Source organism: Entelurus aequoreus, linkage group LG21, assembly GCF_033978785.1.
Source record: "Entelurus aequoreus isolate RoL-2023_Sb linkage group LG21, RoL_Eaeq_v1.1, whole genome shotgun sequence".
Taxonomy (NCBI): domain Eukaryota; kingdom Metazoa; phylum Chordata; class Actinopteri; order Syngnathiformes; family Syngnathidae; genus Entelurus; species Entelurus aequoreus.
This window is the reverse complement of record NC_084751.1, coordinates 27,041,993-27,066,091: the sequence shown is the minus strand read 5'-3', so window position 1 is coordinate 27,066,091 and position 24,099 is coordinate 27,041,993. Positions and strand designations below refer to the sequence as shown.

Genomic DNA, 24,099 nt, shown 5'->3' with positions numbered 1-24,099 from the left:
ACCACCAAACCTCCCCCCCACACACACACATCTTCCAGCGTCCCGGAAGAGTTAGTGCTTCAAAGGGTTCTGGGTATTTGTTCTGTTGTGTTTATGTTGTGTTACGGTGCGGATGTCCTCCCGAAATGTGTTTGTCATTCTCGTTTTGTGTGGATTCACAGTGTGGCGTATATTTCTAACAGTGTTAAAGTTTTTTATTCGACTACCCTCAGTGTAACCTGTATCACTGTTGATGAAGTAAGCGTTGCATTCATTTTTGTGTGCATGCAGAAGCTGCACTGGCTGGCTGGCTGACTGACTGACTGACTGACTGACTGACTGACTGACTGACTGGAGTTTGGAAGACTCCCGGGAGGGTTGGCAAGTATTAGAATTAGTGGTGAATGCGGTGGCGGGCCAGCTGTAGTGTTAATTTGATATCGGCTCAAGGGCCAAGTGAAATTACACGGCAGGCCAAATTTGGCCCGCGGGCCAGAGTTTGACACCCTTGTTCTAAAGGCTATTCTTATTCTCAACCATCAATACCATATACTTGAAACGTACACAAAAAAGGCAATTGAGGTGATATGGACAACACATGACACCTGTGTCAAACTCAAGGCCGGACGGTCAGATCTGGCCAGCCTTCAATGTGGCCCGCTCGATCATTTAAGTGGTCTGCAGCAACATTTAACATGGTCTTCCACATCATTTAAAGTGGTCGGCCACGTCATTTAATGTGGCCCTAAACGTTATTCTATGTAGTCTGCCACATCATTCAAAGTGGAATGTGGTCCGTCACATGATTTAATGTGATCTGCCACATCTTTTTAATATGCTCTTCCACATCAATTAATGCAGTCCCCTACATCATTTAATGTGGTCGGCCACATTATTCAATGTGGTCTGCCATGCCATTCAAAGTGGAATGTGATCCGCCACGTTGTTTAAAGTGGCCTGCCACTCCATTTTAATATGCTCTTCCACATCAATTAATGTGGTCCGTACATCATTTAAGGTGGCCTGTCACGTTATTCAATGTGGTCTGCCGCATCATTCAAAGTGGAATGTGATCCGCCACATTGTTTAAAGTGACCTGCCATAAAGTGGCCTGCCACATCATTTTAATAGAAAGGACGCACTTGTGTCAATGAGAAAGGACGCAAAGAAAAAGGCTCCGCTTCTGCTACCGGAGTTTTTGTTAAGTCTGAAGATTTTGACCACCGATTTGCGATCACAGCCACAGGAGAGTCACCTGGCATCTTCGAACTGATTTTGGTCAGTTGAGAGGCACTAAAACGCTGAAATAAGGTGAGTTGGAAGAGCAGTTAGCCTCAAGCCTACGGCGCCTTGCAGCAATTCAAAGCGGTTGCCTAGCAACCAAAAGCTACGGCGAGTTTACAGCTGTTTTAAAGTGCTTCCGACGTCGCAGAGTGATATAAGTTGACAGGCTGACACCTGAAATTGATCTCTGAACGGCGCAAGGTACGAAATTGTTGAAAAAACAAGTCGCTAAAGAAGCAACTTTTTTTTATATATTTTTTACATTTTTATTTATTCATTTATTTTACTTTTATTTATAAATTTCAACATTTACAAACAGACAAGCAACAATCAAAATAAGTACAAATTAGTACAAAACAGTACAAAAAGAGTACAAAGCAGCGCCAGGGGGTTCTAAATTCAAAGTAACTAAGATAGAATGCAAAAAAAACATTATATATATATATATATATATATATATATATATATATATATATATATATATATATATATATATATATATATATATATATATATATATATATATATATATAAAATAAACAAAGTGCAAAGCCATAGGCTCACTCAATTTCAGTAAATAACTTACATTTGGAACGCAGCATCATCGTTTTCACAGCTTTTTGGTTGTTAGAGGTAGAGAGTGTTTTAATGTAGAGTTCTAATTCTTTTTTAAAGGCACAAAAAACAGGTCGGGTATTGAGAGCTAAAGAAGCAACTGCCGTTAGGACATGAGAGGCACTGACGTCAGCGACTGCCGCGATGACAAAAGCTAAAGGAAAGATTGAAATCCCGAAACGTTCGGTGTCAGCTGACACAGAACACAAATAGGAACAAGATTTGAGGCTGGACACAGGACATGATGGGAATCAAGAAGGGATACTACAAAAACTATTCCATGAATTTAAAGAAGAAATGATAGAAGTATGGAAAGAAATGATGGATGGATGGAAAGAAGATGTGAAAGAAATGAAAGAAATGAAAAAAGATCTGAGAAAAGCAACAACAGAACACAAACGAGATGTGCAGCAAAATATAGAAAGTTTGCAAACTCAGAACACCTCCAGAAAAAATGAAGCCATTGAAATGTGCCAACAAATGAAGACCCTTTAAGAAGACAACTACACGCTGAGGAATATCATAGATGAAATGGATCAGGATAAACGAATGAATGATATCATCGTGACAGAGCACCGAATTAAACCAAGATCCTATGCGAAAGCTGTGAATAATGAAGGTGAACCAGATGAAATGGATATTGTCTCAGCAGAACAGCAAGTGGTCAACTTTCTGCAATCAAAGGAAATTGAAATTGACATTAATACCATCCAAACATGCATCCCACTGAACGGAAGAAACAACAACGCCACTCCAGTCGTGCTCGTGAAACTCGTAAACAGAAAATCTAAAATGGCATTGGTGAGACAGGGAAAGAAGCTGAAGGGAACAAATGTGTACATGAATGAGCATCTCACAAAACGTAATGCTGGAATCGCCTAGAAGGCACGCGACTTGAGAAAGCAGGGAAAAATCCAGGGAACTTGAAACGCCATCTGTAAAATCTACATCAACCTGAATGGAGGTCCAGAAGCAAGAGTACTTGTTGTCCATGACATCAAGGACCTGGACATTTTTTAAAGTTTACACAGCTTTCACAACAACGATGATAATAGACTCTGACAGAAAACAAGCCCCTAAATTCAGCATCGATACTACTCTTCCTACTCCTTTTCGAACATGTTGAAAAGAGAAACTGGAAATTGTGATGTATCATGTTGTATGCTTGCATGTTCGATATAAACACAAACTCAAACTCAAACTATGTTCCAAGAGACGACTAAACAAGAAGACTTAGATTCAGGATTTCATCCACCTACACTTATAGAGATTATTGAAACAACATCAAAGATTGTTGAACAATATGGAACTAAAAAACTTCTGCAACAAAGTTCACAAAAACCAGGATTTGGAAAATTATATAGATCCAGATAAAAACAATTCTCCTACATCAGTAATAATTGTTTATATTATACAGATGAGCAATATAATAGCAAAATTAAATGTGATAACAAATTGTCAATTATTCATTTTAATAGCAGACGCTTGTATGCAAACTACAACAACATTAAGAACGTTTTGGAACACAACAAACCCTTCAAAGTGATTGCTGTCACAGAAACACGGATTGATGATAAAAAAAGGAATAGATTTTGATCTGGAAGGATATGAACAGATCCAACAAAAATGGAGGAGGAGTAGCTGTGTACGTGATGAAGAACCTGAACTACAGAGTGGTAAAAAACATGTAATTTGCTATAGATAATATCTTAGAATTTATAACCATTGAAATACACTACTGTTCAAAAGTTTGGGGTCACATTGAAATGTCCTTATTTTTTAAGGAAAAGCACTGTACTTTTCAATGAAGATAACTTTAAACTAGTCTTAACTTTAAAGAAATACACTCTATACATTGCTAATGTGGTAAATGACTATTCTAGATGCAAATGTCTGGTTTTTGGTGCAATATCTACATAGGTGTATAGAGGCCCATTTCCAGCAACTATCACTCCAGTGTTCTAATGGTACAATGTGTTTGCTCATTGGCTCAGAAGGCTAATTGATGATTAGAAAACCCTTGTGCAATCATGTTCACACATCTGAAAACAGTTTAGCTCGTTACAGAAGCTACAAAACTGACCTTCCTTTGAGCAGATTGAGTTTCTGGAGCATCACATTTGTGGGGTCAATTAAACGCTCAAAATGGCCAGAAAAAGAGAACTTTCATCTGAAACTCGACAGTCTATTCTTGTTCTTAGAAATGAAGGCTATAAATGAAGGCTATTCCACAAAATTGTTTGGGTGACCCCAAACTTTTGAACGGTAGTGTATGTCAGGAAAAAAGCAAAAACATTTTCATCAGTTGTATATATAGATCACCTAAGTCAAGTATAGAAACATTTGAAGAATGGATCAAGGCAACTTACATGGACAATGGTCAAAAAATAATTTTCTTATGCGGTGACTTTAATATTGACTTATTGAACCCTAACAAGCAAAAGTCTATTGATGACTTCATTGATACAATGTACAGCATCAGTTTATATCCTAAAATCACAAAGCCAAGCAGAATCACAGCACACTGTGCCACGCTTATTGATAATATTTTTACCAATGATTTTGATAATAACACTCCCAGTGGTCTACTTATAACCAACGTTAGTGATCATCTGCCAGTTTTTACAATATATGATGGAAACTACAAGAAGAACATGGAAGGCAAAAGGAAATTTCGAAGACTATGCACAGAGAAGAGGATGATTGCTTTCAAAATTGAGCTACAAAAGCAAGATTGGGACAATGTGTACAATGAAAAAGAGGTTGATGAATCATATGAACATTTCTTCAACAAGTTCATAATACTTTATGACAAACAATGTCCATGGAAACCACTCAGTAGTAAGCAGAGAAAGAATAATCAACCATGGATGACAAAAGGATTAAACAATGCTTGTAAGACGAAGAATACACTATATAGAAAATTCATTGCACAAACAACTACAGAGGCAGAAATTAAGTACAAAAAGTATAAAAAAAAGTTAACAAACATACTACGATCATGTAGAAAAGAATATTACAGTGAATTATTGGACAGGAACAAAAATAATGAGAGCAACATGCGGCATCCTCAATAGCATTATTAAAAATGGCACTAAGAGGGATTACGCCCAATACTTCTTAGAAGGAAATAAAAAGAATGACAACATAAAGGAAGTGGTTGAAAGCTTCAATAATTACTTTGTACATATTGGTCCAAAATTGGAAGAAAGGATTCTAGACCCAGTTTCAATTGAGGACTATAATGATACCATAGAGCGAAATCCTAACTCCATGTTCCTCAGTAATGTGACACAGGAGGAAATAGTTACAATTGTGGAAAAAATGTAAATCTAAGACTTCAACTGATTGTAATGGAATTGATATGGAAACGATAAAAAAGGTTATTGAGGAGATTTCAGGACCATTAATGTATATTAGTAACCTATCATTTCAAACAGGTACATTTCCAAACAAAATGAAAATAGCTTAAGTTGCACCAATTTATAAGACTGGAGACAAACAGCAATTTACAAATTATAAACCTGTTTCCTTACTTCCACAATTTTCTAAAATCATTGAAAAACTGTTCAATAACAGATTAGAGAGTTTCACAAACAAAAATAAAATACTCGAAGAGAACCAGTATGGATACAGAGCTAATTTTTCAACTTCAATGGCTTTAATTGAAATTACAGAAGAAATTACCAATGCAATAGATAGTAAAAAATGTGCGGCAGCGGTTTTTATGGATCTAACTAAAGCATTTGACACAATTAATCACAATATTTAATCAAAAAACTAGAACGATATGGCATCAGAGGGTTAGTCTTAAACTGGATAAGAAGTTATCTAACGAACAGGAAACAATACGTGAAGCTAGACGAACACACGTCTACAACGCTAAATATATCCTGTGGTGTACCTCAGGGATCAATACTAGGACATAAATTATTCAATCTCTATATAAATGACATTTGTAAAGTTACAAATATTTAATGTTAGTACTATTTGCGGATGATACAACAGCGTTTTGTTCAGGAGAGAACACACAGAAGATAATACAAATAATAACAGAAGAAATTAACAAATTAAAAAGATGGTTTGACAAAACAGACTATCGTTGAATCTCAGTAAAACTAAAATAATGCAATTTGTAACAGTAGAAGAGAAAGTCAAACACAAATACAAATAGACGGAATAGAAATTGAAAGAGTAAATGAAACCAAATTTCTAGGTACAATGATGATGATAATTGAACTGGAATCTCATGTAAAAAATATACAACATAAAGTAGCAAGAAACACGTCAATAATGAATAAAGCAAAACATGTTCGAGACCAAAAATTACTTCATATCCTCTACTGCTCGCTAGTGTTACCATATCTGAGTTACTGTGTAGAAATATGGGAAATAACTACAAAAGTACACTTCATTCATTAACGGTGTTACAAAAAAGATCAGTTAGAATAATACATAATGTTGGATATAGAGAACATACAAATCCTTTATTTATTGAATCAAAAATACTGAAATTCCACGACATAGTGAATTTGCAAACAGCTAAAATGATACATAAAGCAAACATTCTAATCTGCTACCCAAGAATATACAACAATTCTTCTCAAAAAAAGAGGAGAAATATAATCTTAGAGAGAATGTAATTTAAAACATTTGTATGCACGTACAACACTTAAGACCTTCAGTTATATCAGTATGTGGAATAAAATTATGGAATGGATTAAGCAAAGCAATCCAACAATGTACTAATATGATCCACTTCAGAAACTCTTCAAACTTAAAGTGTTTACAAAGTACAAAGAAGAAGAACCATGATAAACACTCTGGATTTATTCCAACCATCCATTCTTTCATTCTCAAAATAATCTTACTTATCTCATTATATGTAATATGACTTACTTCACCAATTATTATTTATTTATCTATTTTTATTGTGGTTACTTATGGAGTATTTGTGAATAATTGAGAACAGGAAGTGAACAAAAGTTTTAGCAACTGTTATGTAAAAGAAAAGGGGTAGGATTAAATAAGTTCTGCTTCTTCCTACTCCTTTTCGAACATGTTGAAAAGAGAAACTGGAAATTGTGATGTTGTATGCATGCATGTTCCAAATAAACTCAAACTCAACTCAACTCTTCCACGACAATTAATGTGGTCCGTACATCATTTAAAGTTGTCGGCCACATCATTTAAGGTGGCCTGTCACGTTATTCATTGTGGTCTGCCACATAATTTAAAGTGGTCGCCAACATCATTTATGTGGTCCGTTATGTTATTCAATATGGTCTGCCGCATCATTCAAAGTGGAATGTGATCCGCCACGTTGTTTAAAATGGCCTGCCACATCATTTTAATATGCTCTTCCATATCAATTAACGTGGTCCCCTATGTCATTAATGTGGCCCGTACATCATTTAAAATGGTCTGCCACATCATTTATGTGGCCTGTCATGTTATTCAATGTGGTCTGCCTCATCATTTAAAGTGGTCAGCCACATTATTTAATTACATTATTCAATGTGGCCTGCCACATCATTTTAATATGCTCTTTCACATGAATTAATGTGGTCCGTACATCATTTAAAGTGGTCTGCCACACTATTTAAAGTAGCCTGTCACGTTATTCAATGTGATCTGCCATATAATTTAAAGTGATCGGCCACATCATTTAAGGTGGCCCGTCACATTTTTCAATGTGGTCGGCCACATCATTCAAAGTGGTCGGCCACGTTATTTAAGGTGGCCTATAACGTTATTCAATGTGATCTGCCACATCATTTAATGTGGTCGGCCACATTATTTAATATGGCCTGTCACGTTATTCTGAGGATCCACTAGGGACTGTACTTAGAGGGGGGGTTACCCACATATGCGGTCCTCTCCAAGGTTTCTCATAGTCATTCACATCGACGTCCCTTGTGTGGGCTCTGTGCGAGGATGTCGTTGTGCTTGTGCAGCCCTTTGAGACTTTTGTGATTTAGGGCTATATAAATAAACATTGATTGATTGATTGATTGATTGATATTCAATGTGATCTGACACGTCATTCAAAGTGGAATATGGTCCGTCACATAATTTAATGTTATCCGCCACATCATTTAATGTGGTCGGCCACATAATTTTTTAAGGTGGCCCGTCACATTTTTCAATGTGGTCGGCCACATCATTTAAAGTAGTCGGCCACATCATTTAAGGTGGCCCGTCACGTTATTCAATATGGTCTGCCACATTATTTAATGTGCCCTGTCACGTTAGTCAATGTGATCTGACACGTCATTCAAAGTGGAATATGGTCCGTCACATAATTTAATGTGATCCGCCACATCATTTAATGTGGTCGGCCACATCATTTAAGGTGGCCCGTCACATTTTTCAATGTGGTCGGCCACATCATTTAAAGTGGTCGGCCAAATCATTAAGGTGGCCCGTCACATTATTCAATATGGTCTGCCACATTATTTAATGTGGCCTGTCACGTTATTCAATGTGATCTGACACGTCATTCAAAGTGGAATATGGTCCGTCACATAATTTAATGTTGTCCGCCACTTAATTTAAGGTGGTCGGCCACGTCATTTAAAATGGCCCGTCACGTTATTCAATGTGGTCTGCCACATCATTCAAAGTGGAATGTGGTCCGTCACATGATTTAATGTGATCCACTACATTGTTTAAACTGGCCTGCCACGTCATTTTAATATGCTCTTCCACGTCAATTAATGTGGTCCCCTACGTCATTTAATGTGACCCGTACATCATTTAAAGTGGTCTTTTCATGTCATTCAATGTGGCCCTCAGAGGGCAGCCATAATTGCGATGTGGCCTCCCTGATTGGCACTCAGCATCAAGGGTTGGATTTGGGGGTTAAATCACCAAAAAATGATTCCCGGGCGCGGCTACCGCTGCTGCCCACTGCTCCCTCACCTCCCAGGGGTGTGAACAAGGGGATGGGTCAAATGCAGAGGGTAATTTCACCACACCTAGTGTGTGTGTGACAATCATTGGTACTTGAACTTAACTTTAACTTCAATAAACACAAGTTTGATACCCCTGCGATACAAGATATCAATTTAGCCGACGATAGGGTTTTTAATAGTATCGTTAGATCACGACAATACATGAGGATGACACATTGTCGCTGTGTCGCGCATATTTGACAGCGACAAGCGAGCAAATGCGTCCAACGTACTATAGCATTCTTGTTAGCGGCTAAGGTCCCTCCACAGTGCAAAGCTGCTTCGAAGTCAGCAATCCTCGCCTCCATGGCGGCAAATAAAGTACGTTTTGTACAAGTATCATCCCTGCAGGATGAGGAATAGCCAAACATGTTACACTACACATTATAGGAGGATACAATGCATCCGGATAGTATTCACAGCGCTTCACTTTTTCCACATTTTGTTATCTTACAACCTTATTCCAAAATGGAATAGATTTATTTTTGTCCTCAAAATTCTACACTCAATACCCCATAATAACAAAATGAAACGTTTTTTTCTTTCTTTTTTTTTTTGCAAATTCATTTAAAATTTAAAACTAAAGAAAGCACACATACAGCTCTTGAATGTAAACAAAGGTGAGCAGGTTGACATACATCGTGGTTAGAACGATATTTTTTTATTTATATATCGTTTTTGTTATTGTTTAAGAACTCAGGGACTTGAACTCAGGAAATAAGTCTTTGTATATTTCCTGCAGACTTCTCATATCGTCTTTATGTTCTAATCTTGCTCTTTCTGCTTCTAATTTTACTCTTTCCAAGTCTGCTCTCGTTTATGTTATGGAGCATCAAGTCTTGCTTCCTTTCGTGTCCTGTATTCACAGACTCATCTGATCCAGATTACACAGATGGTGCTGGGATTTGAGTTTTTCTTAGCTTTTGACATTGTAGCGTTAGCAGCCCGCTAATGGCAGTTAATGGCAGACTTAAAAACATTTAACTTGTCTATTTCGACAAATTCGTACCTTCAACTGGAGGTGTTAGCCCTTTAAACTGAGATCACTCTGTGTGGTCAGAAACACTTTAAACTGCTTCAAAACTGCCTCTCACCGACCAAGAGCAGTTGGAAGATGCCAGCTGACTTTATGTAGCTGTGATGACAATCAGTGGTCAAAAGAGCGTCAAATGTATCAAAAACCCCGGTAGAAAAAGTAGAGCTTTTTCCTATGCGTCCTTTTCCCATTGACAGAAAGTGATGTAAAAATAGATCTAACAAAACCATTTGGCAGGGTTAATCATAATATCTAAATAAAAAAATTACAAACCCCGTTTCCATTTGAGTTGGGAAATTGTGTTAGATGTAAATATAAATGGAATACAATGATTTGCAAATAAATTCCAACCCATATTCAGTTGAATATGCTACAAAGACAACATATTTGATGTTCAACTGATAAACATTTTTTTTTGTGCAAATAATCATTAACTTTAGAATTTGATGCCAGCAACACGTGACAAAGAAGTGGGAAAGGTGGAAATAAATACTGATAAAGTTGAGGAATGCTCATCAAACACTTATTTGGAACATCTCACAGGTGAACAGGCAAATTGGGAACAGGTGGGTGCCATGATTGGGTATAAAAGTAGATTCCATGAAATGCTAAGTCATTCACAACAAGGATGGGCGAGGGTCACCACTTTGTCAACAAATGCGTGAGCAAATTGTTGAACACTTTAAGAAAAACCTTTCTCAACCAGCTAGTGCAAGGAATTTAGGGATTTCACCATCTACGGTCCGTAATATCATCAAAGGGTTCAGAGAATCTGGAGAAATCACTGCACGTAAGCAGCTAAGCCTGTGACCTTCGATCCCTCAGGCTGTACTGCATCAACAAGCGACATCAGTGTGTAAAGGATATCACCACATGGGCTCAGGAACACTTCAGAAACCCACTGTCAGTAACTACAGTTGGTCGCTACATCTGTAAGTGCAAGTTAAAACTCTCCTATGCAAGGCGAAAAACGTTTATCAACAACACCCAGAAACGCCGTCGGCTTCGCTGGGCCTGAGTTCATCTAAGATGGACTGATGCAAAGTGGAAAAGTGTTCTGTGGTCTGACGAGTCCACATTTCAAATTGTTTTTGGAAACTGTGGATGTCGTGTCCTCCGGACCAAAGAGGAAAAGAACCATACGGATTTTTATAGGCGCAAAGTTGAAAAGCCAGCATCTGTGATGGTATGGGGGGTGTATTAGTGCCCAAGACATGGGTAACTTACACATCTGTGAAGGAGCCATTAATGCTGAAAAGTACATACAGGTTTTGGAGCAACATATGTTGCCATCCAAGCAACGTTACCATGGACGCCCCTGCTTATTTCAGCAAGATAATGCCAAGCCACGTGTTACATCAACGTGGCTTCATAGTAAAGAGTGCGGGTACTAGACTGGCCTGCCTGTAGTCCAGACCTGTCTCCCATTGAAAATGTGTGGCGCATTATGAAGCCTAAAATACCACAACGGAGACCCCGGACTGTTGAACAACTTAAGCTGTACATCAAGCAAGAATGGGAAAGAATTCCACCTGAGAAGCTTAAAAATGTGTCTCCTCAGTTCCCAAACGTTTACTGAGTGTTGTTAAAAGGAAAGGCCATGTAACACAGTGGTGAACATGCCCTTTCCCAACCACTTTGGCACGTGTTGCAGCCATGAAATTCTAAGTTAATTATTATTTGCAAAAAAAAAAAAAATTATGAGTTTGAACATCAAATATCTTGTCTTTGTAGTGCATTCAACTGAATATGGGTTGAAAAGGATTTGCAAATCATTGTATTCCGTTTATATTTACATCTAACACAATTTCCCAACTCAAATGGAAACGGGGTTTGTACAACAATATGGACGTAGAGGGTAACTCCTGAACTGGGTAAAAATCTACTTAACCAACTGGATGCAATACGTGAAAATATGGCAACAACAGCGACTCGAGTTATTTTGTGGCGTACCCAACGGCTCAATACTGGGACCAAAATTGTTAAAAAAAATTTACAAACGACATTTGTAAAGTCACAAAGGACTTAAAGTTAGTATTAGTTGAAGATGATACAACTGTGCTTTGTTCAGGAGAGAACACACAGAAGTTAATACAAATAATTACTGAAGAAATTAACAAATGGACAAAAACAGACTATCCTTGAATCTCAGTAAAACTAAAATTATGCTATTTGGTTACAGTAGAAGGGAAAATCAGACAGAAATGCAAATAGACGGAGTAGACATTGAAAGGGTGAAAGAAATCCTATTTTTGAGTGTAATTATAAATGAGAAAATTAACTGAAATTTTCATATAAAAATATACAACATAATGTCTCAAGAAATATTCATATAATGAATAAAGCAAAAATATGTATTGGATCAAAAATCACTAAACATTCTTAACCGCTTGCTAGTGTTACCATATCTGCGTTATTGCGTTGTAAAATGTGTAAATAACTACAAAAGTCAACTTCATTCATTTACCATGTTACAAAAAGGATCAATTAGAATAATATATAATAATGGATATAGAGAACATACAAACCATTTATTTATTGAATCCAAAATATTGAAATTTATTGGATGTGCAAACAGCTAAAATTATGTAAAAAGCAAACTATATCCTGCAACCCAAGACTGTACAACAATTCTTCTCAACAAAGAAAGGAGAAATAACTTTAGAGACATTTTTAATTTAAAACATTTTCATGCCCGTACAACACTTAAAGGGTAACTTCACTTTTTTTCCATTCACATTCATTATGAGAGACAAGAAGACAAAAGATTCAGGTTTTTTTTTGCATTGGAATTTGTAAAAAAATAGACTTGTTCTTTGTGGCAGGCAATGCAGCAATTGGGAACAATCCATTCTGTCTTGTCTCTCATAATGATTGTGAACGATAGGCAACATTTAAAAAAAAGTGCAGTTCCCCTTTAAGACCTTTAGTATATCAGTATGTGGAATTAAAATGATGGAATAAATTGGGCAAAGAAATGAAACAACGTATTAACATGACACAGTTTAGAGGCTGTTCAAACAAGTGTTTACAAACTTTAACTGTTGGTAGGATGTTCTTTTTCTGAAATGCTGAGTTAGATTAATGCCAAATGTAACGAAACGCACCTTCCAAAATGTTCAACTTTGTCTCAACAGGCCATATATGATTCTCCCAAAAGTCTTGGCAATCATTCAGGTGTGTTTTTGCAAAAGTAAAACGAACCTTTATGTTCTTTTTGGTCAGCAGTGGTTTTTGCCTGTGAACTTTGCAAAGGATGCCATTTTTGCCCAGTCTCTTCTAGAGTTGTACGGTATACCGCGATACTAATGAATCATATTCGGTACTATACCGCCTCTGAAACGTACGTCATGTCATTGCTGGTTTACGAGCAGAGGAGCACATTCGGCAACGCACAATCACAGAGTACTTACAAGCAGACACAGTGTGTAGACAGAAAAGGGAGAACAGACACCTTTTGGCTTAAAAACTGACGATAAAGGTGAAGTTATAACACTGAAACGCCCTCAGGAAGAGGTGCTTTAAGACAGTGGTCCCCAACCACTTTTTTTTCTTTTTTTTTTTTTAATTAAATCAACATAAAAAACACAAGACACACTTACAATGAATGCACCTACATTATATATCAATATAGATCAATACAGTGTGCAGGGATACAGTCTGTAAGCACACATGATTGTATTTTTTTATGACAAAAAAATAAATAAATAAAAAAAATGAAGTAGATTAATAATTCATTTTCTACCACTTGTACTTAATAATTTTGACAAAATGATAGAATGGAAAATGACACAATATGTTACTGCATATGTCAGCAGACTAAATTATGAGCCTTTGTTTTCTTACTTACTACTAAAAGACAAGTTGTCTTGTATGTTCACTATTTTATTTAAGGACAAATTTGCAATAATAAACATATGTTTAATTTACCCTAAGATTTTTTGTTAAAATAAAGCCAATAATGCAATTTTTTGTGGTCCCCTTTATTTAGAAAAGTACCGAAAAGTATCGAAATAATTTTGGTATTGGTACCAAAATATTGGTATCGGGACAACACTAATCTCTTCCTTATTCCATTCTATTAAGACTGACTTAACTGAGGCAAGGAAGGCCTGCAGTTTTTTTTAGACGTGCATCGCTGTGTTCTTGGGGTAATTTTTGAAGGCCGGCCACTTCTCGGAAGGTTTACCAATGTTCCATGTTTTCTGCATTTGTAGATAATGGCTCTCACAGCAGTCTGCTGGAGTCCCAAAGCTTTGGAAATTGCTTTTTAACCCTTTCCAGCCAATTGCTTTATTTCTCATCTCTTCTTGAATTTCTTTGAAACCTTTTGGCCGACTTCCTTTTGTCAGACAGGTTCTATTTAAGTGATGACTGAACACATGAATGCAGCAATGTACAGAGACATCCTGGATGAAAACCAACACTTCCCATCCAACCTGAGAGGTGCTGCAAAGAGGAATGGGCGAAATTGCCCAAAGATAGGTGTGCCAAGCTCGTGGCTTTGTATTCAAAATGACTTGAGACTATAAATTCTACCAAAGGTGCATCAACAAAGTATTGAGCAAAGGCTGTGAATACTTATGAACATGTGATTTTTAATCTTTAATAAATTAGCAAAAATATTAAAAAAACACATTTTCACATTGTCACTATGGTGTTTTTGTGTAGAATTCTGGGGACAAAAATGAATTTATTCCATTTTGGAAAAAAGCTGTAACATAACAAAATGTGGAAAAAGTGAAGCACTGTGAATACTTTCCGGATGCAATGTATTAGGGTTGTTCAGTATACCGGTATTAGTATGGTACCGCGATACTAATGAATAATTTTCGGTACTATACCGCCTCTGAAAAGTAGCGTATTTTGCTACCGGTACCAAAATATTGGTATCGGGAAAACACTACACTGTATGTATGTGAGCATGCGCTGTGCTAACTTTTTAATCTACAAACAAAAATGTTGTCTTTGTAGCATATTCAACTTAATATGGGTTGAAAATGATTTGCAAATCATTGTATTCCGTTTATATTTACATCTAACACAATTTCCCAACTCATATGGAAACGGGGTTTGTATATAATATGTATTGCTCTTATTACTATGATTATGTTGTTTAATTTTATTGCTATTAATTGTTGCCATTGTGTACCTTGCCTAGAGACTACAGTTAAAAATTAGCTCTCTACATATACAGAAATGTTTATAAATGTGTGCCCGTCCCTGTGAATAAGAATTAATACATTGAAACTGATACCTGAGAGTGATGATGTCAAAGTTTCCAGTGTGCAATCTGGCCATCAACATTGCCAAGTCATTGGCCTCTGAGCCACTATTTGTCAGGTAGACCACCTGTCCACGTGAAAAACAAGGCGAGAAGTTTATGTTAGTTATTGGTAACCAGCATGATCATGTAAAAATATTAATAACAGATTTATGCACTTTAGACAAGGAAAGGACCTGAGTATATTATATATTTCTTAAAATGTCAGTTTACATTTGTAGAGAGTCTGGACAAATCGGTTTCAGAGTTGGTCCTCAACATGGCGCCCTGTAGACACGTGAGGGGCTTTTGGCTAATCATTTAAGACAGGGGTGTCAAACTCATTTCAGATGGGGGGCCACATGGAGAAAAATCTACTCCCAAGTGGGCTGGACTGGTAAAATCACGGCACGATAACTTAAAAATGAAGACAACTTCTGTTTGTTTAAAAATAGAACAAGCACATTCTGAAAATGTACAAATCATAATGTTTTTTTACACTTATATGTTGCGTTTTATAGTATTCTATCTTTGTCGTTATTTGTATTTTCTGAATAAATTATGTGATAATGTTCATCAGTCAACTCATTGGTGTTAATTTTCAATCTATCACGATAAAAATTTTTTAATCAAAATCAAATTACTGTATGTTATTCATGTAGTTTGATCATTTTCCTCGACTGACATATGTAGCATCTGTCAAGACGAAGGGGTTTTCCCAGGAAGCAAACGGACTATTCCAGACAGGACTTGAAGGTAGGAACATATTTAATTATTCAAAATCCTACACATCACAAAAGACAAAAACAAAAGGAAAGCGTGCCGTACGCACGAGAGGCTAAAGAACAAAAAACTTAACACAGAAAATATAGACGTTAACACTTAGCATGAACTATGGCATATCAAGAACAAAACTTACTGTGGTAAGAAACGAGCAGCATGAATTATGGTAACGCATGAAAACAAGCAATGACGCCAGGACGACTAACTGGCAAAGACAGGCTTGAATAATGGTCTCCTGATTAGAAAACAGGTGTGTCCCGAACGCAAGAGGCAGGTGAAAATCATAAGTCGCCATGGAAACTAAAACAAACAGGGGTGCACAAAAACAGGAATTAATGGAGTCTTAAAACTAACAGAAAATAACAAAAACATGATCCAGACCACAGATCCTGACCGCATCATCTACAAAGATACAAAGAATTGCTATTGCGACATCCAGTGGACACATTCAGAACAGCTGTTTCTTTCATTCAAAAATTTCAGGTTCATTTCTATACTTGGCAAACTCATCCTGCGGGCCGGATAAAACCTGTTCGCGGGCCTGATCCGGCCCTCGGGCCGTTTGTTTGATACCCCTGGTTTAAGAGATTGTCTGGCCATACTGTCTCTGATTGGTCAAAAGCCCCTCACGGCAGTGAGATACAGTCTGGTGTGCCGTGGGAGATGATCTAATTTCACCTATTTGGGTTAAAAATATTTTTTGCAAACCAGTAATTATAGTCTGCAAATTATGTGTTGTTGTTGAGTGTCGGTGCTGTCTAGAGCTTGGCAGAGTAACCGTGTAATACTCTTCCATATCAGTAGGTGGCAGCCGGTAGCTAATTGCTTTGTAGATGTCAGAAACAGCGGGAGGCAGTGTGCAGGTAAAAAGGTCTCTAATGCTTAAACCAAAAATAAACAAAAGGTGAGTGCCCCTAAGAAAGGGCATTGAAGCTTAGGGAAGGCTATGCAGAACGAAACTAAAACTGAACTGGCTACAAAGTAAACAAAAACAGAATGCTGGACGACAGCAAAGACTTACTGTGGAGCAAAATCGCGGTCCACAATGTATACCCGAACATAACATGACAATCAACAATGTCCCCACAAAGACGGATAAAAACCACTGAAATATTCTTGATTGCTAAAACAAAGTAGATGCGGGAAATATCGCCCAAAGGAAGACATGAAACTGCTACAGGAAAATACCAAAAAAAAAAAGAGGAAAAAGCCACCAAAATAGGAGCGCAAGACAAGAACTAAAACACTACACACAGGAAAACAGCAAAAAACTCAAAATTAGTCACGGCGTGATGTGACAGGTGGTGACAGTACACCTACTTTGAGACAAGAGTTATAGTGATACATGCTTGGTTATGGTTTAAAGTCATATCCAACAATTGCGACAACGACTTTTTACTGTCAACTGAGTTTAGTTTTTTAATTATTTCTGCTGGTGGTGTGCCTCCGGATTTTTTCAACGCAAAAAATGTGCCTTGGCTCAAAAAAGGTTGAAAAACACTGCTTTACACGGCTCTGATTTGTTATGTGTATTACTGCTCCCTGCAGGACCTGAGTGAAACAGTATTGCTCATCGCATCATGAGTTGGCCTTCTAGTAGATAATATTTGTGATTTTTCTTGTACCTTGAGAGGATCCGGTAAGTTCGACGCCAGTTTTTCACAGTATTCATGAATCGAAGGATAAACGTAGATGTTGGTGGTATGCCACAGTTTCCTCAGCTGCTTCTCTGCGGCGGCCGTTACTTTTCTGCAACCCACAAAAGAATCAGGGTGAAAATTAAAAACCTCCATGTGGCTCTTTTTCGTTCGTAGCAAAGAACGAGGTTCTTACGGGTGGCAGTGGCCCACGCTTACAGTGGCCACACCAGCGAACAAGTCCAGATATCGCCTCCCGTCTACGTCCCACAGCCACTGCATGTGACCCTGATGGACGAACACTGGCTTCTTGTAGGAGGTAACCTTCATGGTCATGGGGTGGCAGTACTTTTTGCGGATCTCCATCATAGACTCTTTAGACATCCCCTGACAGGAAATATAGAGCGGAAAAATACATTGTTCCATATACTATTTAACCACCATACCAACCCAATGAGACCACACCGTCCCTGTTTGCTTTGTTTCAATGAAAGCACCTGTTTTAAAAACTAATACAACAATCATATTATTTGCCGTAGATTTGATACAAGCAATTTGCAATTGTGTGGCTAAGTTAACGATTGAACTAAGAATTATGCGGATTCTTTGTCGTTTTACTTTGCTGTCTGTTGTTAAAGACTGAGAGGAACACGAAAGACTTGTGAGAATCTATTCATCATTGACAGACATTATTACTTCTTTAGGCAAAATGTTCATTTTCAATTTTATTGTTGACCAAACACAATGCTCTAAGTCAGTGGTCACCAACCTTTTCAAGCCCAAGATCCCTGGTCTCAGCCAAAAACCAAAACAAGAGCTACCCCTGCGTCAACTGTATATATATATATATATATATATATATATATATATATATATATATATGTATATATATATATATATATATATATATATATATATATACAGTTGACGTGATCCGTAGGCCGTTATATATATATATATATATATATATATATATATATATATATATATATATATATATATATATATATATATATATATATATATATATATATATATATATATATATATATATATATATATAGTGTATATATATAAAACGGCCTAAGGATCCCGATTGAAGCCAACAAGCAAACCGTCAACTTCCTCGACGTCACTTTCAACCTGAGGAATAACAGCTACCAACCATTCACGAAACCCAACACAACACTCCAATACGTGCACCATGACAGCAACCACCCACCCACCACCACGAAAAGAATACCTACCGGAATTAATAAAAGACTATCGATGCTGTCATCTAGCAAAGCCGAATTCGACAAAGCAACCCCCCCGTACCAAAAATCACTTGATGAAAGCGGATACAACTTCACCCTCACCTACGAACCCACGCCAGGAAACCAACCAAAAAAGAGCAGAAAATGAAACAACATTATCTGGTACAACCCCCCATACAGCAAAAACGTCTCAACTAATATTGGCCACAAATTCCTCACTCTGATCGACAAACACTTCCCCAAAGGCAACACCCTAAGAAAAGTATTCAACAAGAACAACATTAAATTGAGCTACAGCTGTATGAACAACATGCGACAAATCATTTCAAACCACAACAAAGCAATTGAAAAGGAGCCGTCCACCACCAGGCAGAACGACTCCAAAACCGACAAAGGCTGTAACTGCCGCAAGAAACCTGATTGCCCTCTCAACGGGGGGTGCTTACAACCATCAGTCGTTTACCAAGCAAAGGTAACACGCAAGGACATTAACACATCCGACACATATGTAGGATTAACTGAGGGAGAATTCAAAACCAGATGGAACAATCACAAGGCTTCTTTCAGAAGCAAAAGCCTGCGGCACACTACAGAACTCAGCAAACACATTTGGAATCTCAAAGACAATAATGTTGAATATTCAATAACATGGCAAATTCTTGCATCCAGCACACCTTACAACAGTGGTAATAAAAGATGCAACCTACGCTTAAAAGACAAACTGTTTATTATATACCGTCCAGACCTGTCATCCCTCAACAAGCGCAGCGAAATTGTATCAGCATGCCGTCACAGAAGGAAACACCTCCTAGGTAACACATGAGCCAATCACCACGCCCCTACGACTGCCTGTACCTACCCATTCTGTGCCCTATATAAACCATGGTATGTGAATGCTTCCATTAAAATCTCCTGATGATTGAGGAAACCCCTCATGAAACAGGCCTGTAGAGATGAAATAGTCTTGTGATTTTTCCCACACATACATACATACATACATACATACATACATATATATATATATACACACACCGGTATATATATATATATATATATATATATATATATATATATATATATATATATATATATATATATATATATATATATATATATATATATATATATATATATATATATATACACTACCGTTCAAAAGTTTGGGGTCACATTGAAATGTCCTTATTTTTGAAGGAAAAGCACTGTACTTTTCAATGAAGATAACTTTAAACTAGTCTTAACTTTAAAGAAATACACTCTATACATTGCTAATGTGGTAAATGACTATTCTAGCTGCAAATGTCTGGTTTTTGGTGCAATATCTACATAGGTGTATAGAGGCCCATTTCCAGCAACTATAACTCCAGTGTTCTAATGGTACAATGTGTTTGCTCATTGGCTCAGAAGGCTAATTGATGATTAGAAAATCCTTGTGCAATCATGTTCACACATCTGAAAACAGTTTAGCTCGTTACAGAAGCTACAAAACTGACCTTCCTTTGAGCAGATTGAGTTTCTAGAGCATCACATTTGTGGGGTCAATTATACGCTCAACATGGCCAGAAAAAGAGAACTTTCATCTGAAACTCGACAGTCTATTCTTGTTCTTAGAAATGAAGGCTATTCCACAAAATTGTTTGGGTGACCCCAAACTTTTGAACGGTAGTGTATATATATATTTATATATATATACACACACACAAGCCTGTTTCACAGATTTCCCTGCTCTTCAGGGGATTTTCTAAAAGCCATATCAAAAAGGCGTGTAGGGATGAAATAGCCTCTGTTTTTTTCCTGATTTTTTTCCTAATTTATTCATCTCCAAAAAGAAATTCACAAAAGGTGCATCCACAAAGTATTGAGCAAAGGCTGTGATTACTTATGTACATTGTTTTTTAGATTTAATAAATTTGCCATTTAAAAAAAAAAACTTCACATTGTCAATATGGGGCATTGACTGAATAAATTTGAGGGAAAAAAAATAATTTATTCCATTGTGGAAGGCTGAAACATAACAATGTGGAAAAAGTGAATACTTTGCGGATGCAGTGTAAATCTCCTATCCACTGAAGATAACTGAGCACAGTCATTGTTATCTAAAACACACACTTTTTAAGTAAAGACATGTCCAATATTTATCTGAATGGTAAAAATGTTTTACCTTGTGTTCTTCTGGCGTGAAGCTGCATGGAGGCATCTCCAAGACAACCCCAGTTGTGTTTTTCAAGGCTGTTTTCTGACACAACGCGCCTGTGACGGAATTGTGACATGGAGGTCAATGATATGTTTTTTATGGTACAGCCAGTTTGTTAGAAGCATTATTTTAAGATGTGACTGTTTTGTTTCACACTAGGATCTTGTCCAGGCATGTCAAACATGCGGCCCGCAAAATGAGTTTGCTAAGTGTAAAATTGAGCTGCATTTTTAAATTAAAGAAACTTCTGTTCTAAATGTGTCCACAGGATGTCACAATAGAAATTATGTTAGGCAAGCAAATAGTTTATAGTATACCAGCAAGCGGTACACGGTAAAGCGGGGCTGCGACTCGTCCCCCTCAACCCAACGTAAAACAAACAGAAGTAAAATAAACAATTGCTGACCCCGCTTAAAATGCTGCATGAGACACTGCACATTGATATAGTTCTGTGAAAAGAATTCTCTTCTGTGCAAATCTATAGAAATTGAACAGTGAGTGATTTACTACAATACTGTCAGTCTTTTAAGTTTTTGTTGTTGGTTTGTTGAAATTGTTCCCACATTGCACAGCTTTTATTTGTATATCAATACACAGTGATGCCTAGAAGGCAGGGAGTAACTAGACCCTCTTGCATAATTTCTACCTCAGTTTGTATGGTTTGTTGAGTTAGTACAGGATTAATATGTGGAAATGACCAATGAGCTATCTAATACATAGAAGAACTTTAGTCTATGCTTTATTTAGTCTTTTGTTAAATTCTAGATGGGCTGTTACTTAAAGTTTAATTGCTTTGTAGAAACACTGAGATTAGGTCTAAATTGACTGTGTTCTTCATGGTGTTTTTGGAAATGCTCCATTTTTTTCCTCAGAATTTTCAACTAACTTGAAGTGTTTTGTCAAGAGGATTATTGGTGATATGCACATTTTCAGAATGTGCTAATTCTATTTTGGGCCAAAGTAAAACAAAGAAAACAATCTGAAGTTGTCGTCGTCGCATTTTTAAGTTATCATGCCATGATTTTACTTGCCCTGCCCTTACTTTCCTCCATGCGGCCCCTGAGCTAAAATCAGTTTGACCATACTTGCCAACCTTGAGACCTCCTAATTCGGGAGATGAGGGGGGTTTGGTGGTAGCGGGGGTGTATATTGTAGCGTCCTGGAAGAGTTAGTGCTGCAAGGGGTTCTGGGTATTTGTACTGTTGTGTTTATGTTGTGTTACGGTGCGGATGTTCTCCTGAAATGTGTTTGTCATTCTTGTTTGGTGTGGGTTCACAGTGTGGCACATATTTGTAACAGTGTTAAAGTTGTTTATACGACACCCTCAGTGTGACCTGTATGGCTGTTGATCAACAATGCCTTGCATTCACTTATGTGTGTGTAAAAGCCGCATATATTATGTGACTGGGCCGGCACGGTCTTTGAATGGAGGAAAAGTGGACGTGACGACAGGTTGTAGAGGATGCTAAAGGCAGTGCCTTTAAGGCACGCCCCCAATATTTTTGTCCGGGTGGAAATCGGGAGAAATTCGGGAGAATGGTTGCCCCGGGAGATTTTCGGGAGGGGCACTGAAATTTGGGAGTCTCCCGGGAAAATCGGGAGCGTTGGCAAGTATGAGTTTGACACCCCTGATCCACATGATTTTTTTCAAAGAAAAATATTGGCTTGTGGAAATGCATTATAAACAACAATAACCCTTTACACATTTCCTAAATAAATGTATGTAAAGATTGCAAATCACATGCTAATTTTAGCTACTGCTTGTGTCAAAGTCCACCACCTGGAACTACCACCACTGTAAAATACAAACACACATATATAGTATACAGGACACAACATTATTTACAAGGTCAGATACAAGCAGGTAACAGTAAAGCTCCTTATATCTGCAGCACACATTGATAGTAATATACTGTATAGCGGTGGTCCCCAACCACCGGTCCGGGGACCGGCATCGGTCTGTGACGCATTTGCTACCGGGCCGCACAGAGACATTAAATAGTTTATAACCGACAACATTTTCTCCTACTTAACTTTCGCCAGTCCCACCAGACACACCAATAAGCTTGATCATATAGTAAAATAATTGTTTATTTCAACTTTCTTCCCTAAAATTCACATTGAGGTCGTATGGTGTGTTTCATTTGATTACTTCATTAATCGGACAAACTAATCTGTAGATTACTCCATTACACTGCAAAAACTGAAATCTAAGTAAGATGAAATATCTCAAATAAGGGTGATATTTGCTTATTTTCTGTCTGATAAGATCATTTTCACTAAGCAGATTTTATGTTAGAGTGTTTTACTTCTTTTAAGGGTTTTGGTCCTAAATGATCTCAGTAAGATATTACAGCTTGTTGCTGAGATTTGATGACCTATATTGAGTAAAACATGCTTGAAACTAGAATATCAACTGTTGCAAAGCTGTGTCATCAACACTCACAAGTATAAAACTACTTTTTTAAAGTAATAATTTCTTACTTTAAACATGAAAAGAAAACTCATGATGCCGAGCGCATATCATTATGTCAAGATAATGGCACTAGCATTTACTTAATTTAAGAATATTTTTCAAAATATTGAGCAAAAAAGGTAAAAAAATGTTTTTCTACCAAGAAAAGTGCACTTGTTATTAGTGAGAATATACTTATTTTAAGGTAGTTTTGGGTTCATTGAGGTTAGCCAATTTTACTTGTTTTGGGAAGTCTTGACAAGCCGAATGTTATTGTTCTATTGGCAGATAATTTTGCTTAGTTCAAATAAAATACCCCTCATTTTTGTATTTTTTTTTCTTGTTTGTGAACACTGACTTTTTGCAGTGTACTTACTAATCGACATCTGCAGCCTTAGTTATTGTATTTTTTTTAATTTTTTATCACATTAATCTTTCAGGATTTAGAATCTCATATATTTAGAACCTTTATTTAACCAGATAAGAAACCCATTGAGATCAAGATCTCTTTCACAAGGGTGACCTGGCCAAGAGGTCAACAGCACATTCAAGTTTCAAGTTTCAAGTTTATTCACAATACCATAGAACAATTACAATAGTAGTGATTATCATTTAAAGATGTTGGTAAGTGAAAGGGTCCC

The 24,099-nt window shown here is 37.1% G+C and overlaps 1 protein-coding gene across 1 annotated transcript in view; it reads right to left on the bottom strand.

Annotated features, from left to right (window-relative positions):
- The window catches only part of agxt2 (alanine--glyoxylate aminotransferase 2), an 80,208-nt gene that overhangs the window by 40,540 nt on the left and 15,569 nt on the right, over positions 1–24,099 (bottom strand). The window contains exons 2-5 of the mRNA XM_062031995.1: positions 20,971–21,059; positions 17,750–17,940; positions 17,542–17,665; positions 15,128–15,222 (exon numbers count right to left, since the gene is read on the bottom strand). Coding sequence (XP_061887979.1) covers positions 15,128–15,222; positions 17,542–17,665; positions 17,750–17,940; positions 20,971–21,059 — 499 coding nt within the window. The remainder of the gene's footprint in view (positions 1–15,127; positions 15,223–17,541; positions 17,666–17,749; positions 17,941–20,970; positions 21,060–24,099) is intronic.